The sequence below is a fragment of the Oncorhynchus masou genome, chromosome 5 (assembly GCF_036934945.1).
Source record: "Oncorhynchus masou masou isolate Uvic2021 chromosome 5, UVic_Omas_1.1, whole genome shotgun sequence".
Lineage (NCBI taxonomy): Eukaryota > Metazoa > Chordata > Actinopteri > Salmoniformes > Salmonidae > Oncorhynchus > Oncorhynchus masou.
Genome location: NC_088216.1, coordinates 52,977,933 through 53,003,489, shown reverse-complemented (window position 1 = coordinate 53,003,489; position 25,557 = coordinate 52,977,933). Strand labels below are relative to the sequence as shown.

Sequence of the window (25,557 nt, the reverse complement as noted above, 5' to 3'; positions counted from 1 at the left end):
GGCTTAGTTAGCTATTTAATTTGGGATGAAATGTAGGCTACATTGAATGTTAATTTGAAATGAGCAAGCAGTATTGACATAAATAAATCCAATAAAAAACGACATATGCATAATTAGCCTAAACGTGTTATCAATAGAGCTCGCCAATTTGTAGTCCTAAAAACCGCAAATGACTTACCTCTGGTTCGTTCAGCCATTCCTATGGGGCAAATGAATGGGGGGAAAAAATATGGTTTGGGGATAAAAGCTCAAAATAAGGTCTGAGGTTAACACAGGCTTAGTAGATCTAATACGTTTTGTTCTATGAGATAATATCAGTCAGTTAACATGACCTTTACCTTTTATGTGCTTTAAAAAAAAGTTCATACATGCTTCAAAATTCACAAAAAGTTACGTTAGCTAATGAATATTATCTAAACGTATGATATCTCCTAAACCTGTGTTTACCACAGACCTTATTTTCGGAGTTTTTCCCAAATCTCTCCAGAAACGACATTGATTTTCCCATAGGCTTTGTCCAGCAAACCATGACTGAGTGCCTTCAAAAATATGCTAATTGCAGAGATGAAAGCCTCATGACGCTAACATTTTGGCTCTGTAAGTGACATTTATCTTCAATAGACTAATATTGTAGCTGGCTATGTATGCATGCTGCATTTTAATAGGTACAATTACTCAGGCAAATGGAATAATGATCCACATAACAGTGTTTGAATGTCGGTGTCACAGTCCTTTATATAAAAAACAATATACCCATAATGCATTGCAATGCCAACGTAGGCAAATCTGCCACTGGCTAGTTGTCAACATGGTCACCAGTGTTTGCCATCCGCTATCATAGCTCTTCTCAATGGGGTGTCATTTAACTCCACGTATTTAGCAAAAAGCCTTATCGAACTAGCTAAGTAAGAGAGACGCTTTATACACCGCGTTCTTTAGGTTCTACAATAGCCAGCCTGGTAAGAGACTACGAGCTAGCAGTAGCATAGTAGTAGTTAACATCAGTTAGCTACAGTAACTATTAGATCTCTTCAGATACACTATCATATATAGTATAGACTATTGAATGACATTCAGCTTTCCAGTTGCAGTCAGCTTGAATATTGTTTATTTAACAAGGTATGGCTTTCAAAGTCTGTCAAAGGCGTCCTGTTAGCCGCTTGGCAGTTAGCTAAACTATACACGTTATTGCTTTGATGCCGGCTTGGTTGGTGATAACAGAATAAGCTAGGACATGATTTATGTGTAAGATTGCTAATAATTACTCTCTTCAGTGTCAGTCAAAATGGCAAGCCCAAGGACCAGAAGAGTTTTGAAGGAAGTGAGAACCCAGGAGGAAAACAACGTGAGTAGCTAGCTAACGTTAGCTTGCTGTTTGACCAGTAACGTTGTAGCTGGTTTAGTCATGACGTGATTGCCCAAAGGGCCAAGGCTGAACTATCTAAGGTTTAATATGAACACTGACGTTAGGACCTTGTGGGTGAACAATTTCTGTTGAGATATTCAATGTGATAGTGTCCACATCCATGTTTTAAATATCGACATCAAATAGTGAGCCAACATTTCTCCTCTTTTCTCAGCTTTGCTTTGAGTGTGGGGGCTTCAATCCTCAGTGGGTGAGTGTGACCTATGGGATCTGGATTTGTCTGGAATGTTCTGGCAAACACAGAGGCTTGGGAGTACACCTTAGGTGAGTAAATTCCAAAAGGCCAATTTTTCTGATTGTTGGTATTTGTGCTTGCCTGCAGAGGCTCGTCTGTGCATGAATGTCAATCCTCTACTGTTGAATCTCTTAATAAGTAATTGTTCAAGCCTTCAGCCAGGCCCTTCTAAGATGGTGATTACCACTTATATTCTTTAACCCACCATACCCACCTAGTCATACAATTTTTAAATTTTACCTTTATTTTACTAGGCAAGTTAGTTAAGAACACATTCTTATTTTCAATGATGGCCTAGGAACAGTGGGTTAACTGCCTGTTCAGGGGCAGAACGACAGATTTGTACCTTGCAACCTTTTGGTTACTAGTCCAACCACTAGGCTACCCAATGTGAACAAATGTCTTCTTATATTAGGGCCCATGCCTACTTAAATAAAAAATTAAGTAACATTTCCTGTCAAGTCGGTTTGGAAGTATTTAACCCCTAATGTGATCTCTGTACTGTAGCTTTGTGCGCTCTGTTACCATGGACAAGTGGAAGGACATTGAGCTGGAGAAGATGAAGGCGGGAGGGAACGGAAAGTTTCGTATGTTTCTGGAACTCCAAGAGGATTACGATGCCACCTGGACCATGCAGGACAAATATAACAGCAGACCTGCTGCACTTTTCAGAGACAAGGTAAGGAAGCCTCCCTTCTGAGTCATTATTTTAATGGTCATGTACATAATAAAGTTGCCGGGGACACTCCAAATCAACATTTCTGAATTTCCAATGCTGAGATCAAACAGTACATCTATTATGGTCTCACTCACTGAAATGCATACCTCCTTTATTCGATTGACAGGTTGCAACCATTGCAGAGGGAAAAGAGTGGTCTATTGAAACTTCCTCTGCCAAGGACTGGACTCCGCCTCAGGCTAAGACCGGACTTTCGACGTCTCATCGGTAAGGGTGAAAAGAGTGTTATTTCATATGACTAAAGTATTCAATGACTTGAATATTTTCAAAATACTAATTTCCAATATTATCACATCCCAAAATAACCTGTGGTTGGTTTTCCAATGTAGCTCAGGGGGCCCTGGCCAGAACTCGGGACACCCTTCAGACAAGGTGTTTGAGGACTGGTTGAGTGACGATGTGAACTCTTATCAGAGGTGAGACCATTGTATCCATGACTTGCTTGTCTCTGAAGCAGATGTACAGCCTCAATTTGTCAGGCATGGACTTCACAAGGCATTCCACCAGGATGCTGGCTCATGTTGATTCCATTCCATTGCTTCCCACAGTTGTGTCAAGTTGACTGGATTCCCTTTGGGTGGTGGACCATTCTTGATACACACTGGAAATAGTTGAGCGTGAAAACCAGGCATCTCTGCAGTTCTTGACACAAACTGGTGCGCCTGGCACCTACTACCATACCCCATTCAAAGGCACTTAAATCTTTTGTTGCCCATTCACCCTCTGAATGGCACACATAGTCTGTCTCAATTGTCTCAAAGCTTGAAAATCCTTCTTTAACCTCACTCCTGCCCTTCATTTACACTGATTGAAGTGGATTTAACAAGTGACATCAATAAGGGATCATAGGGGTCAGTCTGTCATGGAAAGAGCAGGTGTCCTTAATGTTTTGTGTGTGTATACAGTGCATTTGGAAAGTATTCAGACACCTTGACTTTTTCCACATTTTGTTACGTTACAGACGTATTCTAAAATTGATTAAATAAAAAATGTTCAATCTACACACAATATAATTTTTTGAATTGTTTGCTTATTTACCTGAGTATTCAAACCCTTTGCTATGAGACCCAAAATTGAGCTTAGGTTCATCCTGTTTCCATTGATCATCATGAGATGTTTCTACAACTTGAATAGAGTCCACCTGTGGTAAATTCTATTGATTGGACATGATCCTGTCCCCTGGGGAAGGGATGCCTGGTTATTATTTAAGCGTTTTCCTCACCATCACCATAAGCATGCCCCATTCAAAAATGCAGAACCAGGGACAGATATAGCCCTTGGTTCACTCCAGACCTGACTGCCCTTGACCAGCACAAAAACATATTTGGCGTTCTGCATTAGCATCGAACAGCCTCCCGCGATATGCAACTTTTCAGGGAAGCTAGGAACTAATATGCACAGGCAGTTAGGAAAGCAAAGGCTAGCTTTTTCAAACATAAATTTGCATTCTGTAGCACAAACTCCAAAAAGTTCTGGGACACTGGAAAGTCCACAGAGAATAAGAGCACCTCTTCCCACTGCACCAAGGCTAGGAAACACTGTCATCATCGATAAATCCATGATAATTGAGAATTTCAATAAGCATTTTTCTACTGCTGGCCATGCTTTCTACCTGGCTACCCCTATCCCCGGTCAACAGCTCTGCACCCCCCCACAGCAACTTGCCCAAGCCTCCCCGATTTCTCCTTCACCCAAATCCAGATAGCTGATGTTTGGAAAGAGTTGCAAAGTCTGGACCCCTACAAATCAGCTGGGCTAGACAATCTGGACCCTCTCTTTCGAAAATGATCCGCAATTGTTGCAACCCCTATTACTAGCCTGTTCAACCTCTTTTGTATCGTTTGAGATCCCCCTCTTCAGAGGGGGAGACACCTTAGACCTAAACTGTTACAGACCTATATCTATCCTACCCTGTCTTTCTAAGGTCTTCGAAAGCCAAGTTAACAAACAGATCACTGACCATTTCGAATCCCACCGTACCTTCTCCGCTATGCAATCTAGTTTCAGAGCTTGTCATTTTTTTGCTCCTTTGCACCTCAGTATCTCTACTTGCATATTCATCTTCTGCACATCTATCACTCCAGTGAGTAATTGCTAAATTGTAATCATTTCACCACTATGGCCTATTTATTGCCTTATCTCCCTAATCTTACTTCATTTGCACAAACTGTATATAAACCTTTCTATTGTGTTATTGACTGTACATTTGTTTATTCCATGTGTAACACTGTGTTTGTGTCGCACTGTTTTGCTTAATCTTGGCCAGGTAGAAGTTGTAAATGAGAACTTGTTCTCAACTGGCCTACCTGGTTAAATAAAGGTGAAATAAAGTAAAACACCTGTCTATACAAGGTCCCATAGTTGACAGTGCATGTCAGAGTAAAAGCAATGAGGTCGAAGGAATTGTCCCTAGAGCTCCTAGACAGGATTGTGTCGAGGCACAATCCTGTCCCCTAGGGAAGAGTAGCAATTTAAAAAAAATATATATATTCTGCAGGATTGAAGGTCCCCAAGAACACAGTGGCCTCCATCATTATTAAATGGAAGAGTTTGAATCCACCAAGACTCTTCCTAGAGCTGGCCACCCAACCAAACTGAGCAATCGGGGGAGAAGGGCCTTGGTCAGGGTGGTGACCAAGAACCTGATGGTCACTCCGACAGAGCTCCAGAGTTCCTCTGTGGAGATGAGAGAACCTTCCAGAAGGACAACCATCTCTGCAGCACTCCACCAATCAGGCCTTTGTGGTAGAGTGGCCAGACAGAAGCCACTTCTCAGTAAAAGGCACATGACAGCCCGCTTGGAATTTGCTTAAATGACTAAAGGACTCTCTAATCTGAGGAAATCAAGATTGAACTCTTTGGCCTGAATGCCAAGCGTCTTGTCTGGAGGAAACCAGGCACCGCTCATCACATGGACAATACCATCCCTACGGTGAAGCATGTTGGTTGCAACATCATGCTGTGGGAATGTTTTTCTTCGGCAGGGACTGGGAGACTAGTCAGGATCAAGTGAAAGATGAACAGAGCAAAGTATAGAGAGATCCTCTCAGGACTGGGGCGAAGTTCACCTTCCAACAGGACAACGACCCTAAGCACACAGCCAAGACAATCCAGGAGTGGCTTCTTGACAAGTCTCTGAATGTTCTTGAGTGGCCCAGCCAGAGCCCGGACTTGAACATGATCAAACATCTCTGGAGAGACTTGAAAATAGCTGTGCAGCAACACTCCCCATCCAACCTGACAGAGCTTGAGAGGATCTGCAGAGAAGAATGGAGAAACTCCATAAATACATATTTTTTTCACCTTTATTTAACCAGGTAAGTTGTTGAGAACAAGTTTTCATTTACAACTGCGACCTGGCCAAGATAAAGCAAAGCAGTGTGACACAAACAACAGAGTTACACATGGAATAAACAAACATACAGTCAATAACACAATAGAAAAAAGTCTATATACAGTGTGTGCAAATGGTGTGAGGTAAGGCAATAAATAGGCCATAGTAGCGAAGTAATTACAATTTAGCAAATTAGCACCGGAGTGATAGATGAGCAGATGGTGATGTGCAAGTAGAAATACTGGTGTGCAAAAGAGCAGAAAAGTAAATTAAAAAATGGGGATGAGGTTGGTAGATTGGGTGGGCTATTTACAGATTGGTTATGTACAGCTGCAGCGATCGGTTAGCTGCTCAGATAGCTGATGTTTTAAAGTTAGTGAGGGAAATATAAGTCTCCAGCTTCAGCGATTAAAAAAAATAAATATATATATATATATATATATATATTTATTTTATTTTATTTTAAATGTACTTATTTTATTTTAAATGTACTTATTTTTTTTGCATTTCGTTCCAGTCATTGGCAGCAGAGAACTGGAAGGAAAGGAGGCCAAAGTAGGTGTTGGCTTTGGGGATGACCAGTGAGATATACCTGCTGGAGCGCGTGCTACGGGTGGGTGTTGTTATCGTGAGCTGAGATAAGGTGGAGCTTTAACTAGCATAGATGATCTGGAGCCAGTGGGTCTGGCGACGAATATGTAGAAAGGGCCAGCCGACTAGAGCATACAGGTCGCAGTGGTGGGTAGTATATGGGGCTTTGGTGACAAAACGGATGGCACTGTGATAGACTGCATCCAGGTTGCTGAGTAGAGTATTGGAAGCTATTTTGTAAATGACATTGAGGATCGGTAGGATAGTCCGTTTTACGAGGGTATGTTTGGCTGCGTGAATGAAGGAGGCTTTGTTGCGAAATAGGAAGCCGATTCTAGATTTCATTTTGGATTGGAGATGTTTAATATGAGTCTGGATGGACAGTTTACAGCGCCAAGCTTGTGTCAACATACCCAAGAAGACTCGAGGCTGTAATTGCTGCCAAAGGTGCCTCAACAAAGTACTTAGTGAAGGGTCTAAATACTTGTGTAAACACTTTTAAAAACCTGTTTTTGCTTTGTCATTATGGGTTATTGTGTGTATGTTGGTGAGGGGGGGAAACTATGTAATCCATTTTAGGATAAGGCTGTAACGTAACAAAATGTGGAAAAAGTCAAGGATTCTGAATTCTTTCCGAATGCACTGTTAACATATTGTACCCAGAAAGCACAGTCTAAATCCAAAAGTAAGATGCCACAGAGCACATTTGACTATTGTTTAACGATAACTTGAATCTGATTTTCTCTTTATGTTCTTAACCATAATTTTAACTAACAACTTTCAAGACTTTATCTGTAAATGCTCAACCAATGTATAGCACAGGGTCTTAATCCAACAGTAAGATACCACAAAGTACACATTTGTACTTTTGCTTTAAGATCAATTTCATCCATATTTGTCATTTTTTTCCTTTCCCGCTGGGACCACCCATATGCGTACGCATGATTGTAAGTCACGTTACATAAAAGCATATCCTAAATGTAATTTATTATGGTTTTGCTCACCTTTTTATGAAGACTTATAATTTATGCAAACATACAATTTCCCCTGTAGTGGTGGCGGTTATAGTGGGAATCAGGAGAACCGCTATGTTGGCTTTGGGAATACACCGACCCCAGAGAAGAAGGAGGATGATGTCCTGAACAACGCTCTATCTTCCATTTACTCGGTACGGCAGTAATATGGCACAGCATCTGGGAATCTGCGTGGCCCTGAAGTAAAGGGGGGGGGGGGGGTTCCCAAATGGCACTATATTCCCTATATTTGGGACACAGACATGGAGTTTAAGGTATCTGTCATGGTGACTCGTGTCTATTTGGGACGCAGAGTTCAAGATATCTGCCGTGGTGAATTGTGTGTGACATGTTTTGTTTGATAGGGCTGGAGCAATTTCACAATCGGAGCAAGCAAAATTGCAGCAGTCGCCAAAGATAATGTAAGTATCTCCAAGGAAAGCTGTTATCCTGTCACAGGACTTAATTTCACTGTTTATTAATAGCTTTTTTTCTGTCTTTTCACTGGAACAGACTGCAAAACTTGCAACCTCAGCAACTCTAAAGGTATTACTTTCTTTCAGTTCATTAGTACCCGATTGATTAGCACCAAGTTTTTAAAACTTTTAGTTACTATTAAGATATTGTTAAGGTTTGTTTTACTAGCATCATTTTGCAACTATTTATATGAATGTTATTATGCTCGCTTGACACAAGTAATAAATAGGTTTCAAAGTTTATTCGCCACATGCACAGGATACAATAGGTGTAAAGCAGTACAGGGAAATTCTTACCTTCAGAGCTCTTTCCAACAATGCAGTGATGATAACAATAATAATAACTACAATGAGTTATTTATTTTTTTTAAACACGAGAATGCAAGAGTATGTTTAGGTCAGTGCCAGTACCTTTATTCAATGTGCAGGTTTACTAGAGTGGTTGAGGTGGGTTTATGCATAAATAAATAAACTATTTCATGAACTGCATTGTTGATTTAAGGGCTTGTAAGTAAGCATTTCACAGTAAGGTCTACTACACCTGTTGTATTCGACGCATGTGACAAATAAAACGTAATTTGATTTGGTATGATACACAGTACCAGTTAAAAGTTTGGACACGTACTCATTCAAGGGTTTTTATTTTATTCTTAATATTTTCTAAATTCTAGCGTTATAGTGAAGACATCAAAACTATGAAATAACACATGGAATCATGTAGGAACCCAAAGTGTTAAACAAATCAAAATATATTTTGGATTCTTCAAAGTAGCCACCCTTTGCCTTGATGACAGCTTTGCACACTCTTGGCATTCTCTCAACCAGCTTCACCTGGAATGCTTTTCCAACAGTCTTGAAGGAGTTCAGCACTCTTTGGCTGCTTTTCTTTCACTCTGCGTTCCAACTCATCCCAAACCATCTCAATTGGGTTGAGGTCGGGTGATTGTGGAGGCCAAGTCATCTGATGCAGAACTCCATCACTCTCTTTTTTGGTCAATTAGCCCTTACACAGCCTGGAGGAGTGTTGTGTCATTTTCCAATTGAAAAACAAATAGTCCCACATTAGCGCAAACCAGATGGGATTGGGTATTACTGCAGAATGCTGTGGTCGCCATGCTGGTTAAGTGTTCCTTGAATTCTTAATAAATCACTGACAGTGTCACCAGCAAATCACCATCACACCACCACCTCCTTGCTTCACGGTGGGAACCACACATGCGGAGGTCATCCGTTCACCTGCGTCTCACAAAGACTTGGCGGTTGGGAGCAAAAATGTCAAATTTAGACAACAGATTTCCACTGGTCTAATGTCCATTGCTCGTATCTCTTGGCCCAAGCAAGTCTCTTCTTATTATTGGTGTCCTTTAGTAGTGGTTTCTTTGCAGCAATTCGACCATGAAGGCCTGATTCACACAGTCTCCTCTGAACAGTTGATGTTGAGATGAGTCTGTTACTTGAACTCTGAAGCATTTATTTGGGCTGCAATTTCTGAGGCTGGTAACTTATCCTCTGCGGCAGAGGTAACTCTGGGTCTTTCTTTCCTGTGGCAATCCTCATGAGCCAGTTTTTGTGGCTGCACGTTTTTGCGACTGAAATTTTACGCATTGACTGACCTTGATGTCTTAAAGTTATGATGGACTGTTGTTTCTCTTTGCTTATTTAAGCTGTTCTTTCCTGCATTCCTGCTTCATGAGGTGAATACGTTCCACAGGTATGCTGGCCCATACTGAATTCAATGCTTCCCACAGTTGTCAAGTTGCCTGGATGTCCTTTGGGTGGTGGACCATTTACATTTTTTATTTTACCCCTTTTTCTCCCCAATTTCGTGGTATCCAATTGTTTTTAGTAGCTACTATCTTGTCTCATCGCTACAACTCCCGTACGGGCTCGGGAGAGACGAAGGTTGAAAGTCATGCGTCCTCCGATACACAACCCAACCAAGCCGCACTGCTTCTTAACACAGTGCGCATCCAACCCGGAAGCCAGCCGCACCAATGTGTCGGAGGAAACGCTGTGTACCTGGTAACCTTGGTTAGCACGCACAGCGCCTGGCCCGCCACAGGAGTCGCTGGTGCACGATGAGACGAGGACATCCCTACTGACCAAGCCCTCCCTAACCCGGACGACGCTAGGCCAATTGTGTGTAGCCCCACGGACCTCCCGGTCGCGGCCGGTTACGACAGAGCTTGGGCGCGAACCCAGAGTCTCTGATTGCGCTGCAGTACAGCGCCCTTAACCACTGCGCCACCCGGGAGGCTGGTGGACCATTCTTGATACACACAGGAAACGGTTGAGCGTGAAAAGCGTGAAAAACCCAGCAGCGTTGCAGGTCTTGTCACAAACCTGTGCGCCTGGCACCAACTACCATACCCTGTTCAAAGTCAATTAAATATTTTGTCTTGCCCTCTGAATGGCACACGTACACAATCCATGTCTCAAGGCTCTGTAACCTGTTTCCTCCCCTTCATCTAGCTACACTGGTTTGAAGTGGATTTAACAAGTGACATCAAATAAGGGATCATAGCTTTCACCTGGTTAGTCTGTAATTGAAGGAGCAATTTATATACTCAGTATAAATACTTATGGTAATATACTAATGGTAAAATATACTGTACATGTAAACAAGAGTAATAGTGACTAGTAGCAGGACAAATAGGTAAATACTAATGGTAATCGTAATCAATGGACAGCAGCATAATGGAGTAATTAATCTAATCCAATAATAATTTTAACAGTTGTCTGAGTAGGTAGAGACCCGTGGATGGGCATATAGTCAGTGTGGATAGTCTTGATGATCTGCTAAAGATAAATAGTTCTAGCCCCCACTCTCAGGAAATACCAAGCTAGAGTAATTTATTTGAGTAAGACATTTTCATGTATTGGTTAAGAGGTTCAACCTCCTAATTCCATATGATGTACCCACAGAAAAACCATTATTCCAGATATAACTTAATTCTATGGATGCACCACTGTATGTGATTCCCTCTGCAGCAGAAACAGCAGTGCAAATGTTTAGCCTTTAGAGCTCATGGAACACAGATTTTCTTCCACAGGTTTCCCTTTTTATTTTTGCTCATAAATGAACTGGACATAAATAACTGACCTTATTCTGTGAACATTACTGTAGTTTGAACTGTTTGTCGCTTCTTTAACTTCCTTGCTTTCTCTGGACGTAGTTAAGGGGCTATAAGCTGCCCCCAGAGCCGGTAAAATCAATAACAAATGCATGCTCTTTGTCCATATTCCTGCATCCCATTTTACTCATTGTTTTCATGAATGTATTCATTCCCACCCTAAGCTTGTCGGCCGGTCATCGGTGTCCTGTCTGAAAATGTATGTGAAATTGACCAGACCCTCCACTGCAAAATGGTGGATAAGTACAGTTAGCCTAACCAGTAGTGTTACATTGAGCTTTTCTTGGCTGCAGACAGAAAAACATATTTAGCAGTTGATGGATAATCTTGTCGTAGTTTAAATTATTATTATTCAATTAATTATTATGAAGTTCTTGGTCACGTTCACTTTAGTGGCCCATTAAGACCATGGTTGAGAAACCATTCAAGGAGTGTGAACATTCCTGTCATTTACAAAGAAAGAAATCTTGGCATAATAATCAACATGATGACCACTTGTTTTGTACTCGCCAACCATAGTTATTTATTCCTGCATGACCGTTCCATTGCTCAGTTCCCTTTGAGGGTCAGCCCTCGCTGTGCTGACTGTGCTTGTTTAATGTCCTAGTGAATGGAATGACAGTTCCCTCGCCTGCCTCAGCTTCCTGCTACTCAGAAATTCAGTCAGTGTCTGTCTTGCATTGTCGTGAATGTCGAACTGTTCTGTTTAATTCACACATCTTCTCCCTGTCACTCCCAACTAGGCCACAGAGTTAGGACAGACATTAAATGAGAATGTTATCAAACCTACCCACGAAAAGGTAACTGTTTAAAGTTGAGTTAATAGGCTAATATGCTTCATAAAACCAGCTTTACATTTGATTTGCATTGTCTCCTTTGGAATGTGTCTGCTCTAGTGACTGACTATAGTGTGCACTGTGCATGTGCAATAGCTAATTGCTTGATGTAGAAAAATTCCACATAGCTTCTTAAAATGGGTGTTTTCAAATCTATCTTGACTGAGACTTAACAGAAATCACCTGTCTCATAAGTAGGCTAATCATCACATTATTGTCCTCTCAGTAAAATAAAATCTAAGACTAATTCCATTGTGCACAATAAAATGTGCAACTGTTCACAATTAGAAACACTGCCTAAGCTAGCCTGTGTGGTGATGTCCTGATTTACACACCCACCTCTTGATGCTGTGAGTTGTCTCCATTTCCATTAATGGTGATTTGGCTTGTCCAGGTTAAAGATGGCAAGTTGCTAGATGAAATGTCCGTCGGCATTACTGGGCTGGCATCCAAGGTAGGAGAAGGCAGACCTCTGCCACATTGCACACCTACAACCAGTCTCCTGAGCAAGGGTCGTGGGAAGCTATGCATTCATCAGGAATTAGCCTAAGTTTAGCAGGGCAAAATACGTTGGTGCTGTCATCGCACTGCTTACTCTGAAAAGGAGACTAGTTTGGGTGTGTTGATGTACATTTTGAAGATATTCATGCAATTTGTATCTCCCTTTTCTCTTGCTGCTATTGTTATTCTGGTGGTGAGTACTGTGTAGATTGAATTGTACTCATATTAACTTGTACAACCTTACACAACCTTTACTTTGCTCAATGAACTATTGTGAATCTGATAAACTTGATTTGTAAACTTGTTTTGGTGAGTGTTATAGACTTTTTATCAACATTTTATGTCTTGTTGTTTTCTCAATTTTGTTTGACATGTGTTCCCTCTTCTCAGGTTCAGGATGCTAGTGCAAAAGGCTGGAAAGACATGACTGACTTCTTTGCTGGAAAGCCCGAGGACGGGTAAATCAAAATGATTAAATCTGGAATTTGGCATAGTGATGTGTCAGTTGAGGGTCTTTATTTCTGAGATAACCGTTTCCCCTCTTTGTGACGAACCCTCTCCCACAGGTCAGAAGGAGAGAGCTACCAGAACATGGACGCCACTGAAGGTTACCAGTTCAACTCCTCAGGCCCAGAACTAGGCCAGGTCCCTGCGCAGGACTTCTGGACATCCTTTGGCAGCGCCAGCTCCTCCAAGCCCAAGAAGTCCCCAAGCAGCGACAGTTGGACCAACGTCGACAACTCTGCCGCTGAGAAGAAGAGCTCCGACAGCTGGGACAACTGGGGCTCGAAGGCGGCATCCAACAACAAACACAGCACTGGAGACAGCTGGGAGGTCTGGGACAACAACTGGGACAACGCTGCTGGGGGAGAGACCAAGGGCAAGAAAAGCCCCGCAGCCGCCCCCACCAAACCTGCTGAGGAAACCTGGGACAATGCAGACTGGTAGAGGCCTCACTCACAATCGTCCCCAGCTCTATTTCTCTTCCTCTACCTTCACCGCCATTCTCTCTTTCCTTCCTTCTCACAGGCACTTTTACAGTTGCACAGTTCTGTCTCTAACCTGGGTTGAGTTCAATGCCAGTTCAGTATGTATTTATCACTCAATAAGAACTAATTGAAATGGAATTGATCTCAACGCACACTGAGTATTCCTGAATATTTACACATTTTAAAGGAAGGTTGCAGTCTATTTAATTTTGCCTGGATGTATATACATTTCTTTAATTCATTACAGGAGTTCAATCTAAATGTAAGCAGAGTCATCATCATCTTATGTCACATTTAAAGTTATCTCCATATTAGAAGGCAAGGTCCCATCTTGGTTTAATGAGTCTATAGTCTGACATTTTAATACATCATCCTCAACTAAAGATGGCGGCAGTCACCTACTCAACCAGAGTTTTTAGAGTGAGAGGAGCCCGGTCTGTCAGTGTTTATCCCTTAAAAAACTGGGATTTCAACTTTCTGAGTTTCCACACTCAATTTATGCATAATGAAATTGACAAGGAACTGGAATCCAATTTAGTGTACTGTCGTGTAAAGCCAGCATCCCTTGCACCCCAACAGTGCGGTCTGTGTGGACTAAAACTTACGTGTGTCAATTTTTTGTGTGTCAATTTACGACTGCAGCTAACCTTGGTATGATGATGCTTAACATTGTGCAATGGCGTTATATGTATAAAATGTAGCTGCTGGATTCATGTGATGCAAGTATAGTATTTTACCAATATTTTTTTCTTTCCATTCTCAGCCGTATTCATTGAAACCTGAAGAGAAAACTCTTATGAGTCGGTACGACTTGGTTATTTTGATGAGGAACAGGGGATAAGTACATTTTAGGTTTTAATACAACCTAGTCTAAAAAGCAGTTGACAGTGTTAAAGTACTATTCCACCACCCAATCAGTGGTTGTCGATCGCATGACATTAATCGCAGCAGATAACTAATATAAATGATAATGTGTTAATTTAATGTGGTAAGCTGTACAATTATTGTGTGTGTGTTGAGAACTGGACACATTTGTTTTTCGTGCAGGGACTGTAACTCTGACTTATGGTTCATTGCATGTAATACTGCCGAACCTGTGGGACCACCACAGCAACCTTCTGTGACCTCAGCAACCTTCTGTGACCTCAGTGGGATCTAGTATAGTCTAGTTGCGTCTATTGTCCTCAACACACACACACCAAAAAAAAAAAGAAGCTTTCTCATTAAGTTGATCTTTTCAGTCTCCATGTCTGTGTTAAGTGTTGCATCCAAGTTTTCGTTTTCATGTTAAAACAGACAATGGGCAAAGAACACGTCTCAGGCCAGTCATGTAAGAATCTTTGATACGAATTTCAGTTTGATACGGACAGTTACTTCTCAAGGAGTGAGGTTGAATACTGCCAATTTTGAAAGAGCTTTTCGCTGGACTTCTAAGATGAGTCCGATGTTTTACATTGACATGCAAACTTCAGCCATGTAATCCCTTGCCCCTGTTCGATTTTACATGTTTTTGTGTTCGTATGCAGGGGATAAATGGGCATTTCTATGTCCTCTGAATTGCTGGCTTTTCCATAGTAAACAGTAGGAACTAGGCTAATCTGTGAAAAATGACTATCTCCCCTTGTAATGTCTCACGTTGGAACTCTCAATTTCACCCTTGTATCTATGTGAGAGAGTGGCGTTGCCTAGATTATTTTTTTCACTCATGAAAAAGAGAACAAGGCAAGGCTACTATTTCTTAATTGCACCAGATTGTTGGCATTTCCTTCCCCTAGCTGTTTTCCTGGTGGAACCACAGCAATATGGGCTGATGTGGCGTGGCTTGCATTGTCTTGTGTGAACGAGAAATGCTTCTGCTAAATGAGAAACAAAGACTGTCTGAGTTGTTTTCTACACACCAGGATAACTTTAATGACTAACTGCAACGCTTGTGTAGTAGTGCATGTTTTGCGGTATTGCACTCTCCCCACCCTCTATTTTAATGTTGTGTTACAAGCCTTAAAGATCTGTCCTCATAGTCTATCTATTGATAAACCGGTGTCCATTTGGTTTTAAGTGTGTGTTTGGGGGTGTGTTTTCCGTTATTGAATGGACAGCATGTATGATCAAATGATAAAATATGATCATAAAACGAGGTGCTGCTGTTTACAGTTTGCCTCCATATTTCTGATGCTTTGACTTTTTTTGTACTATATTAAGTTTTATGACGAAGCACACAGCCTGGATGGTGAACCAGCCTGATGGTGAACGTAGCGATTGGGAGTTGAGTTCCACAAACTTATCTAAACAAGCATTCCATATTGGTGATTGATTAAAGGGAATTTCTTCCAATGCTCTTGAATCTCATGTGAACCATAATTACTTTAGGCTTGTCCCTTATAGTACTGTAATATGTATGTGTAAAATGTACAGTTATGGGTATATGTACAGTGGCTTCAGTATGTATTCATACCCCTTGACTTATTCCACATTTTGTCTTACAGCCTGAATTGAAAATGGATTAAATAGCTTTTTTCTCTCACCCATCTACACACAATACCCCATAATGACCAATTGAAAACATGTTGTTAGAATTTTTTTCAAATGTATTGAAAATGAAATTCAGAAATACACTACGTGACCAAAAGTATGTGGACACCTGCTTGTCAAACATCTTATACCTAAATCATGGGCATTAACATGGAGTTGGTCCCCCTTTGCTGCTATAACATCCTCTACACTTCTGGGATGGTTTTCCACTAGATGTTGAACATTGCTGTGGGGATTTACATCCATTCAGCCACGAGCATTAGTGAGGTCGGTCACTGATGTTGGGCGATTAGGCCTGGCTCGCAGTCAGCGGTCCAATTCATCCCAAAGGTGTTTGATGGTATTGAGGTTGGGGCTCTGTGCAGGCCAGTCAAGTTCTTCCACACCAATCTCGACAAACCATTTCTGTATGGACCTCGCTTTGTGCACGAGGGCGTTGTCATGCTGAAACTGGAAAGGGCCTTCCAAAACTGTTGCCTCGAAGTTGGAAGCACAGAATCATCTACAATGTCATTGTATACTGAAGCATTACGATCTCCCTTCCCTGGAATTAAGAGGCCTAGCCCGAACCATAAAAAAACAGTCCCAGACCATTATTCCTCCTCAACCAAACTATACAGTTGGCGCTATGCATTGGGGCAGGTAGTGTTCTCCTGTCATCCAAAACCCAGATTCATTCCTTGGACTACCAGATGGTAAAGCGTCATTTGTCACTCCAGAGAACCCCTTTCCACAGACGATTATCACCATTCTGTGAGTTTGTGTGGCCTACCACTTCGCGGCTGAGCCGTTGTTGCTCCTAGACGTTTCCACTTCACAATATCAGCACTTACAGTTGACCGGGGCAGATCGAGCAGGGCAGAACATTTGATGAACTGACTTGTTGGAAAGGTGGCATCCTTGGACAGTGCAACGTTGAAAGTCTCTAAGCTGTTCAGTAAGGCCAATGTTTGTCTATGGAGATTGCATGGCTGTGTTAAATCTTACGCTTCAACAACCAGTGTGGCTAAAATAGCTGAATCCACTAATTTGAATGGGGTGTCCACATATATTTTTGTGTATATATAGTACATGTAATTTCCATAAGTATTCACACCCCTGAGTCAATACTTTGTAGAAGCAACTTTGGCAGTGATTACATCCGAGTCTTTCTGGGTAATTCTATAATTTTTGAACACTTGGAGTGTTCAAAATTTGCTCAATATTCTTTTCAAAATTCTTCAAGCTCTGTCAATTTGGTTGTTGATCATTGATAGACAACCATTTTCAGGTCTTGCCATAGATTTTCAACTAGATTTAAGTCAAAACTGTAACTCAGCCATATTCAGTGTCTTCTTGGTAAGCAACTCCCGTGTAGATTTGACCTTGTGTTTTGTGTTATTGTCCTACTGTCCTACTGAAAGGGGAATTAATCTCCCAGTGTCTGTTGGGAAGCAGACTGAACCAGTTTTCCTCTAGGATTTTGCCCGTGTTTTGCTTCCATTCCATGTATTATTTTTGTTTTATCCTAAAAAAAACTTGCCACTAAACAATAACAAGCATTCCCAAAACATGATGCAGCCACCACTACGCTTGAAAATATGGAGAGGTACTCTGTTGTATGGGATTTGCCCCAAACACAACAAAGGTTAATTGCTTTGCCACATTTTTTGCTGTATTACTCTAGTCTTGTTGAAAACAGGATGCATGTCTTGGAATATTTTTATTCTGTACAAGCTTCCTTTTCACTCTGAATTAGGTATAATATTGTGGATGTTGTTGATCCATCCTCAATTTTCTCCCATCACAGCGCTAAACTCTCAACATTTATTTAATTTTTCGCCAATTTCGTGATATCCAATTGTTAGTCTTGTCCCATCGCTGGAATTCCCGTATGGTCTCAGGAGAGGCGAAGGTCGAGAGCCATGCGTCCTCCAAAACATGACCCCACCAAGCCGCACTGCTTCTTGACACACTGCTCGCCTTACCCAGAAGCCAGCCACACCATTGTGTCGGAGGAATCACCGTACACTAGGCGACTGTGTCAGTGGGCATGCGCCCGGCCCACCACAGGAGTCACTACAGCACGATGGGACAAGGATATCACGGCCAGCCAAACCCTCCCCAAGCCTGGACGACGTTGGGCCAATTGTGTGCCACCTCATGGGTCATCCGGTCGTGGCCGCCTGCAACACAGCCTGGTATCGAACCCTGATCTGTAGTGATGCCGCTAGTACTGCAATGTCACTTGGGAGGCCTCTATAACTTAAAAAAAATCACCATTGGCCTCATGGGGAAATCCCTGAGTAGTTTCCTTCCTCTCTGGCAACTGAGTTAGGAAGGATGCCCGTGTCTTTGTAATGACTGGTTTATATTGATACACCATCCAAAGTGTAATTAATAACTTCACCATGCTCAAAGGGATATTCAATGTCTGCTTTAAAAAAAAAGATATATATTTTTACACCCATCTACCAACAGCTGCCCTTTGCGAGGCAACCTCCCTGGTCTTTGGTTTCATTTGTTTGAAATTCAGTGCTTGACAGAGATGAGGTAGTCATGGAAAAACTTATGTTAAACACTATTATTCCACACAGAGGGAGTCCATGCAATTTGTGTGACTTGTATATTTTTACACCTGAACTTATTTAGGCTTGCCATAACAAAGGGGCTGAATACTTATTAATTTGTCATTTAAAAAAAAAATCTAAAAACCTAATTCCACTTTGACATATGCGGTATTGTATCTAGGCCAGTGACACAACATCGCTATTGTATCCATTTTAAATCCAAGCTGTAAAACAACAATGTGGATAAAGTAAAGGGCTGTGATTACTTTCTGAGGCACTGTATGTGCAATACTTGTTGTCTGAATGGAAAATAAAAACATATGTCTGTAGTAAATGCTGTTTTAGAATCCCCCCCTCTTTCCTTGGTAGATATAATATTTTTTGAATATGGTGTCATGAGATCAATTATAGCATATACATGTCACATTATGATATGTATTAAATGTTAATGTGTGCATTGCCCTGCACATGCACCGATTTAAAATCAAAATGTTGGATTTATGTGAAAGACAGGATTCTTGTGCAGTAGCCATGGACATATACTTTATGTCCCGCCTACGAGGCGTGGTGATGTATCGTCTTACCACAGATGCTGCATTGGTGGAAGTATCAAACGGCGGCGATCCGGTCCAGGCCATGGGGTAGGTAACCGCAGTTACACGAACTATTTACTATCAGTAAATTAACCATTTTGAGTAATTATATAATTTTGTCGTTATATTGTAGTCACTGTTGCGCGCCTGCAAAACAAAAAGCACATCGGCAGTAGCCTAGTGAAAAATTGAAGGAACAAATCGCTCTCCTATGGAATATCGTGTGTAGGCTTTTTTCTTCTTCTGTGAGACGAATACGTTCTATAAATTCATACATTTAGGATTTTATTCACTTGGAGGGGATTTAATTATTGAAATATGAATGCCCAGAAGTTATGTTGAGCGCTGGCTACAATTTAATTCAAGGTAGCTGTGTTTCTCAAATTAGTAAATGGATTTACATGCCTTGCCATCCGATGTGGCTCATTTACAGCCCCACTGCCTTCGGTTGCTAGTAAATGATCAACGCTCACTAGGCTACATGTGAGGTTATCATGGTTTATAAAATGATTATTAATATCCGTTTCACAATTTGGCCAGGTTTCTGAAAATACAGCGTTAAGAGCAGGAATGTCATTTTAAAGCTATGCATTGTGGCTGCATCCCATTCTGTCTTAATTACACTGGTATTACAATGTGGTGGTGGTCAGCAGTAATTGATACATTGTTACAAATGTATCCAGCTGCCTTGTGTGACACACTGAAACCACCCTCATCTGTCTGTGGGGAACTCTCTGTCCCCATCATTCTACAGAAGGTCGATATTTGTCCTCCTGCAAGCTGGGGGTGTCACTCAGTAACCTATCAGATCAGGTACCTACCTACCTGTCATACTATGTGAAGAGCCAGGATCATGCATGAGTCCTGAAAACAAAGGATTAACTCATTTTCCTGTAACATAAGATAACTGTAACATTGCCACTCAGGATTTGTAGTTAGGGCCAGTACATGGTAGGCTATGGGGTCTTTAGGATCAGTTATCTGAAGTCTCTCCTAACTTTTACAGATTAGGTACGTCAGTGGTTGCTTGAGTAGCTGAGCTCCTCAGCAGCATCACCAGCAGACAGTATTATCCTTTATTTTAGTCAGGATGCCTTTGAAAATGTGTATTTTGTCTTGCAGTTTTTACGTTCCCACATCAATAAGAATTGCAAGACAGAATCCATCTGTCTATAAAATAAGAAGTTCAATACACTCAAAGGATGTCAGTTAAAAGCGTTCTGCAAGATTGAAACCAATCTGAGATGCAATTAAAACAGTTTTAGAAGGAATGTCTGCATGAAAGCAGGTTGTCAGTATTTGACTGGTTATTAACATCAAGAAAAGGATAAAGGGAACTTCTCAAGGAAGGTATTTTATAGGGGTGGAGAAGCATTAAAGGTGGAATGTTTGACTATATTTTACAGTTCCTCTAATGATACTTTCCCACTGTTAGGCTTTGCACCAGTGTTTGACCCAAATATGCCTTGACAGTTTCTGTCTTTACAGGGGAGCTGATGCCATGGTCTGAAACGTGAGATTGAGAGAGCGAGTGAGGTGCCCACTCAACGCTCCAACAGGTGAGGATGGTCACCTTATCTTGTTAAGATGAGACCCAGGATGAGAGGAGAAAAAATAAACCATGGCACACACTTAACCTCTGGGATATTCGGGACGGTAGCGTCCCACCTCAACAACAGCCAGTGAAAGTGCAGGGCGCCAAATTTAAAACAGAAATCTCATAATTAAAATTCCTGAAGCATACAAGTATTTTACACCATTTTAAAGATAAACTTCTCGTTAATCCAGCCACAGCGTCTGATTTCAAAGAGGCTTTACGGCGAAATCACACCAAACGATTATGTTAGGTAAGCAGCTAAGTCACAGATAAACACAGCCATTTTTCCAGCCAAAGAGAGGAGTCACAAAAAGCAGAAATAGAGAAAAATTCATCACTAACCTTTGATCTTCATCAGATGACACTCATATGACTTCATGTTACACAATACATGTATGTTTTGTTCGATAAAGTTCATATTTCTATCCAAAAATCTGAGTTTACATTGGCGTGTTATGTTCAGTAGTTCCAAAACATCCAGTGATTTTGCAGAGCCACATCAATTTACAGAAATACTCATCATAAATGTTGATGAAAACACAAGTGTTATACATGGAACTTTAGATACACCTCTCCTTAATGCAACCGCTGTGTCAGATTTCAAAAAATCTTTACAGAAAAAGCACACCATGCAATAATCTGAGTACAGCGCTCAGACAACAAAACGGCCAAACAGATATACACCATGTTGTGCAGTCAACAGAAGTCAGAAATAGCATTATAAATATTCACTTACCTTTGATCTTCATCAGAATGCACTCCCAGGAATCTCAGTTCCACAATAAATGTGTGATTTGTTTGATAAAGTTCATCATTTATGGCCAAATACCTCCTTTTTGTTCGCGTATTTAGTACACAATCCAAACTCACGACGCACAGGCAAGTCCATGTGAAAGTTCAAACAAAGTTATATTACAGTTCGTATAAACATGTCAAACGAAGTATAGAATCAATCTTCTTACATCTTCGATATTGTTCCAACCGGAGAATTCCTTTGTCTGTAGAATTGCAATGGAACGCAAGCTAACTCACGTGAACGCACGTGGGAAGTTCATGGCACTCTGCCAGACTTCTGACTCAAGCCCCTCTCATTCGCCTCCACTTCACAGTGGAAGCATCAAACAAGGTTCTAAAGACGGTTGACATCTAGTGGAAGCCTTAGGAAGTGCAATTTGACCCCATAGACACGGTGTATTCGATAGACAATGAGTTAAAAAACTACAAACCTCCCGGTTAGATTTTTTTCTCAGGTTTTTGCCTGCCATATGAGTTCTGTTATACTCACAGACATCATTCAAACAGTTTTAGAAACTTCAGTGTGTTTTCTATCCAAATCTACTAATAATATGCATATATTAGCAACTGGGCCTGAGTAGCAGGCAGTTAACTCTGGGCACCTTATTCATCCAAGCTACTCAATACTGCCCCCCAGTCCCAAAGAAGTTAACAGTTAACGAGATTAGCATTGCCGACGAGAGATTTGCCTTTTGGCATTAGAGAAGAGCCCTGGCTGAGATTCTTCTTCAAATGTGTGGGGGAAAGTTGTGCTTGGATGGAAAAGGAGTAGAGCTTTTTGTTTTGAATTCACATTGAACAAGATAGCTGTCTAGACTTTATAGTCCTCGTTATGGGCAGAGGGAGACGCCTACTAAATTAAGAATGTCTCTCTCATGCTTACTGGGTATCTGTTTTCAATTCCCTCCCTTATTGCCCAGACATATAAGTCCTGACATGTACTGACTGTCTGATTCTCCTCTTCCAACCTAGACACACACACACATACTGTTTCTCTTAATAACCTCTTAGCCTTGTCCTTCATGGACTCTGGTTTCTTATTGGTGCTTTGTTGTTTCCCCCACCATTGTGGCTGTAAGCACATGGCCCTCTGTCAACTACTGAAATTCTGAGTTAGTATTCAGACGGTGTCCTCACTATGCTGGACTTTGTGTTTCATGCCATGCATATTGTTTCCCATGTAGAATATTGACTCAGCTCTTAATTATTTCCTTAATTTAAAATTAAATGATAGATATCAGTCATGTTTGCTTGCTTTGGATCAAGAATTTCATTGATACCCTAATTTTTAAAGATTTTTGTAGAGCTGTTCAGTGAACTGAGAAGATTAACACCATTCCTGCCAGCTCTAGGTACACTCTGTGTGTGTGTGTGTGTGTGTACACACACACACACACACACACACACACACACACACACACACACAATTTTGTGGACCCCTTCAAATGAGGGGATTTGGCTATTTCAGCCACACCCGTTGCTGACCGGTGTATAAAATTGAGCACACAGTGATGCAATCTTCATAGACAAATATTGGCAGCAGAATGGTCTTACTGAAGAGCTCAGTGACTTTCAACGTGGAACTACCGTAGGATGCCACCTTTAAAAGTCAGTTAGTTAAATGTCTACCCTGCTAGAGCTGCCCGGTCAACTGTAAGTGCTGTTCTTGTGAAGTGGAAACGTCTAGAAGCAACGACGACACAATCGCAAAGTGGTAGGCCACACAAGCTCGCAGAAAGGGACAGAGTGCTGAAGTGTGGAGCTCGTAATAATAGTCTGTCCTCGGTTGCAACACTCACTACCGAGTTCCAAACTGCCTCTCGAAGCAACGTCAGCACAAGAACTGCTTGTCGGGAGCTTCATGAAATGGGTTTCCATGGCCGAGCAGCCGCACTCAAGCCTAAAATCACCATGCGCAATGCCAAGCGGTGGCTGGAGTGGTCTATAGCTCGCCGCCATTGGACTCTGGAGCAGTGGAAACGTGTTCTCTGGAGTGATGAATCACGATTCACTATCTGGCAGTCCAAGGAACGAATCTGGGTTTGGCGGATGCCAGGAGAACACTACATGCCTGAATGCATAGTGCTAACTGTACAGTTTGGTGGAGAAGGAATAATGGTCTGGGGCTGTTTTTCATGGTTCGGGCTAGGCCTCTTAGATCCAGTGAAGGGAAACCTCACCGCTACAGCATACAATGGCATTCTAAACTCAGCAAAAAAAAAAAGAAACATCTCATTTTTTAGGACCCTGTCTTTCAAAGATAATTCATAAAAATCCAAATAACTTCACAGATGATTCATTGTATTTTAACACTGTTTTCCATGCTTGTTCAATGAACCATAAACAATTAATGGACATGTGGAACGGTCGTTAAGACACTAACAGCTTACAGACCATAGGCTATTAAGGTCACAGTTATGAAAACTTAGGAGACTGAAGAGGCCTTTCTACTGACTCTGAAAAACACCAAAAGAAAGATGAGGAGAGGTGATATGTGGCCAGGGCAATAAATTGCAATGTCCGTACTGTGAGATGCGTAAGACAGCGCTACAGGGAGACAGGGGACAGCTGATTGTCCTCGCACTAGCAGACTGTGTAACATCACCTGCACAAGATCGGTACATCCGAACATCACACCTGCGGGGCAGGTACAGGATGGCAACAACTGCCCTAGTTACACCAGGAACGCACAATCCCTCCATCAGTGCTCAGACTGTCCGCAATAGGCTGAGAGAGGCTGGACTGAGGGTTTGTAGGCCTGTTCTAAGGCAGGTCCTCACCAGACATCACCGGCAACAACGTCACCTACAGGCACAAACCCACTGTCGCTGGACCAGACAGAACTGGCAAAAGTGCTCTTCATTGACGAGTCGTGGTTTTGTTTCACCAGGGGTGATGGTTGGATTCGCGTTTATCATCGAAGGAATGTGCGTTACACCGAGGCCTGTACTCTGGAGTGGGACTGATTTGGAGGTGGAGGGTCCTTTATGGTCTGGGGCGGTGTCACAGCATCATCGGACTGAGCCTGTTGTCATTGCAGGCAATCTCAAAACTGTGCGTTACAGGGAAGACATCCTCCTCCCTCGTGGTACCCTTCCTGCAGGCTCATCCTGACATGACCCTCCAGCATGACAATGCCACCAGCCACACTGCTCGTTCTGTATGTGATTTCCTGCAAGACAGCAATGTCAGTGTTCTGCCATGGCCAGCGAAGAGCCCGGATCTGAATCCCATTGAGCATGCCTGGGACCTGTTGGATCGGAGGGCTAGGGCCATTCCCCATAGAAATGTCCGGGAACTTGCAGGTGCCTTGGTGAAAGAGTGGGGTAACATCTCACAGAAAGAACTGGCAAATCTGGTGCAGTCCATAAGGAGGTGATGCACTTGTTGTTCAGTTGTTGAATCTTATGTTCATACAAATATTCACACATTTTAAGTTTGAAAATAAACACAGTTGACAGTGAGGGGACATTTCTTTCTTTGCTGAGTTCAGATGATTCTGTGCTTCCAACTTTGTGGCAACAGTTTGGGGAAGACCCTTATCTGTTTCAGCATGACAATGCCCCCGTGCACAAAGCGAGGTCCATACAGAAATGGTTTGTCGAGACCAGTCTGGAAGAACTTGACTGGCCTGCACAGAGCCCTGACCTCAACCCCATCGAACACCTTTGAGATGAATTGGAACGCTAAATGCGAGCCAGGCCTAATCGCTCAACATCAGTGCCTGACCTCACTAATACTCTTGTGCCTGAATGGAAGCAAGTCCCCACAGCAATGTTCCAGAATTTAGTTGAAAGCCTTCTTAGAAGAGTGGAGGGTGCTGTAGCAGCAAAGGGGGGGGGACTCCCATATTAATGCCCATGATCCTGGAATGAGATGTTCGTGTAAGTAGGTATCCACATACTTATGGCCATGCGTATCAGAAGTCCATTCACAAAGTGGAGCTGACAGCTGCAGTAGCATTTGTACAGGACTCGACTGGTGCTGTGGCTCAAACTGTTATCATAGAGGTTCCTTTGTGGAGGCTGCAGTCAGCGGTAGAGGTCTTCACAGGTCCAACTTCCAAAATGGACCTGGGGTTTTCCCGCCCTGACCAGATATAAATAAATGTTTTGAATATAGACCTGTTCCGAACGGACACGGGGACAACTAGACCTGTTCCGTATAGACCGGGTTGGATCCATACCCAGTCCGATCTGAGCGAGGGAAACAGCAGATAT

At 42.0% G+C, this 25,557-nt stretch overlaps 2 protein-coding genes across 9 annotated transcripts in view; both read left to right on the top strand.

The window, feature by feature from the left end:
• Nucleotides 1-776: 776 nt before the first annotated feature.
• On the top strand, nt 777-15,620 carry LOC135539824 (ADP-ribosylation factor GTPase-activating protein 1-like). 5 transcript variants are annotated; one of them, XM_064965972.1, is made up of 14 exons: nt 777-959; nt 1,275-1,345; nt 1,581-1,690; nt 2,169-2,340; nt 2,507-2,607; nt 2,730-2,816; nt 7,379-7,493; nt 7,704-7,760; nt 7,852-7,884; nt 10,991-11,020; nt 11,692-11,748; nt 12,179-12,238; nt 12,676-12,743; nt 12,852-15,620. In XM_064965972.1, the coding sequence occupies exons 2-14, from the start codon at nt 1,286-1,288 to the stop codon at nt 13,231-13,233; spliced, it is 1,332 nt and encodes a 443-aa protein (XP_064822044.1). In that variant the 5' UTR covers nt 777-959; nt 1,275-1,285; the 3' UTR covers nt 13,234-15,620. The 5 variants fall into 5 exon arrangements, with proteins under 5 accessions (XP_064822044.1, XP_064822046.1, XP_064822047.1 ...); XM_064965973.1 differs by lacking the exon at nt 777-959 and adding an exon at nt 966-1,119; XM_064965974.1 differs by lacking the exon at nt 10,991-11,020.
• A 3,322-nt stretch (nt 15,621-18,942) lies between these two features.
• LOC135539823 (engulfment and cell motility protein 2) overlaps nt 18,943-25,557 on the top strand; it is a 36,731-nt gene continuing 30,116 nt past the window's right edge. For all 4 annotated transcript variants that reach the window (XM_064965970.1, XM_064965968.1, XM_064965969.1 and 1 more), the window contains exons 1-2: nt 18,943-18,993; nt 20,434-20,504. The gene's annotated coding sequence lies outside the window, so the exon portion shown is untranslated. The remainder of the gene's footprint in view (nt 18,994-20,433; nt 20,505-25,557) is intronic.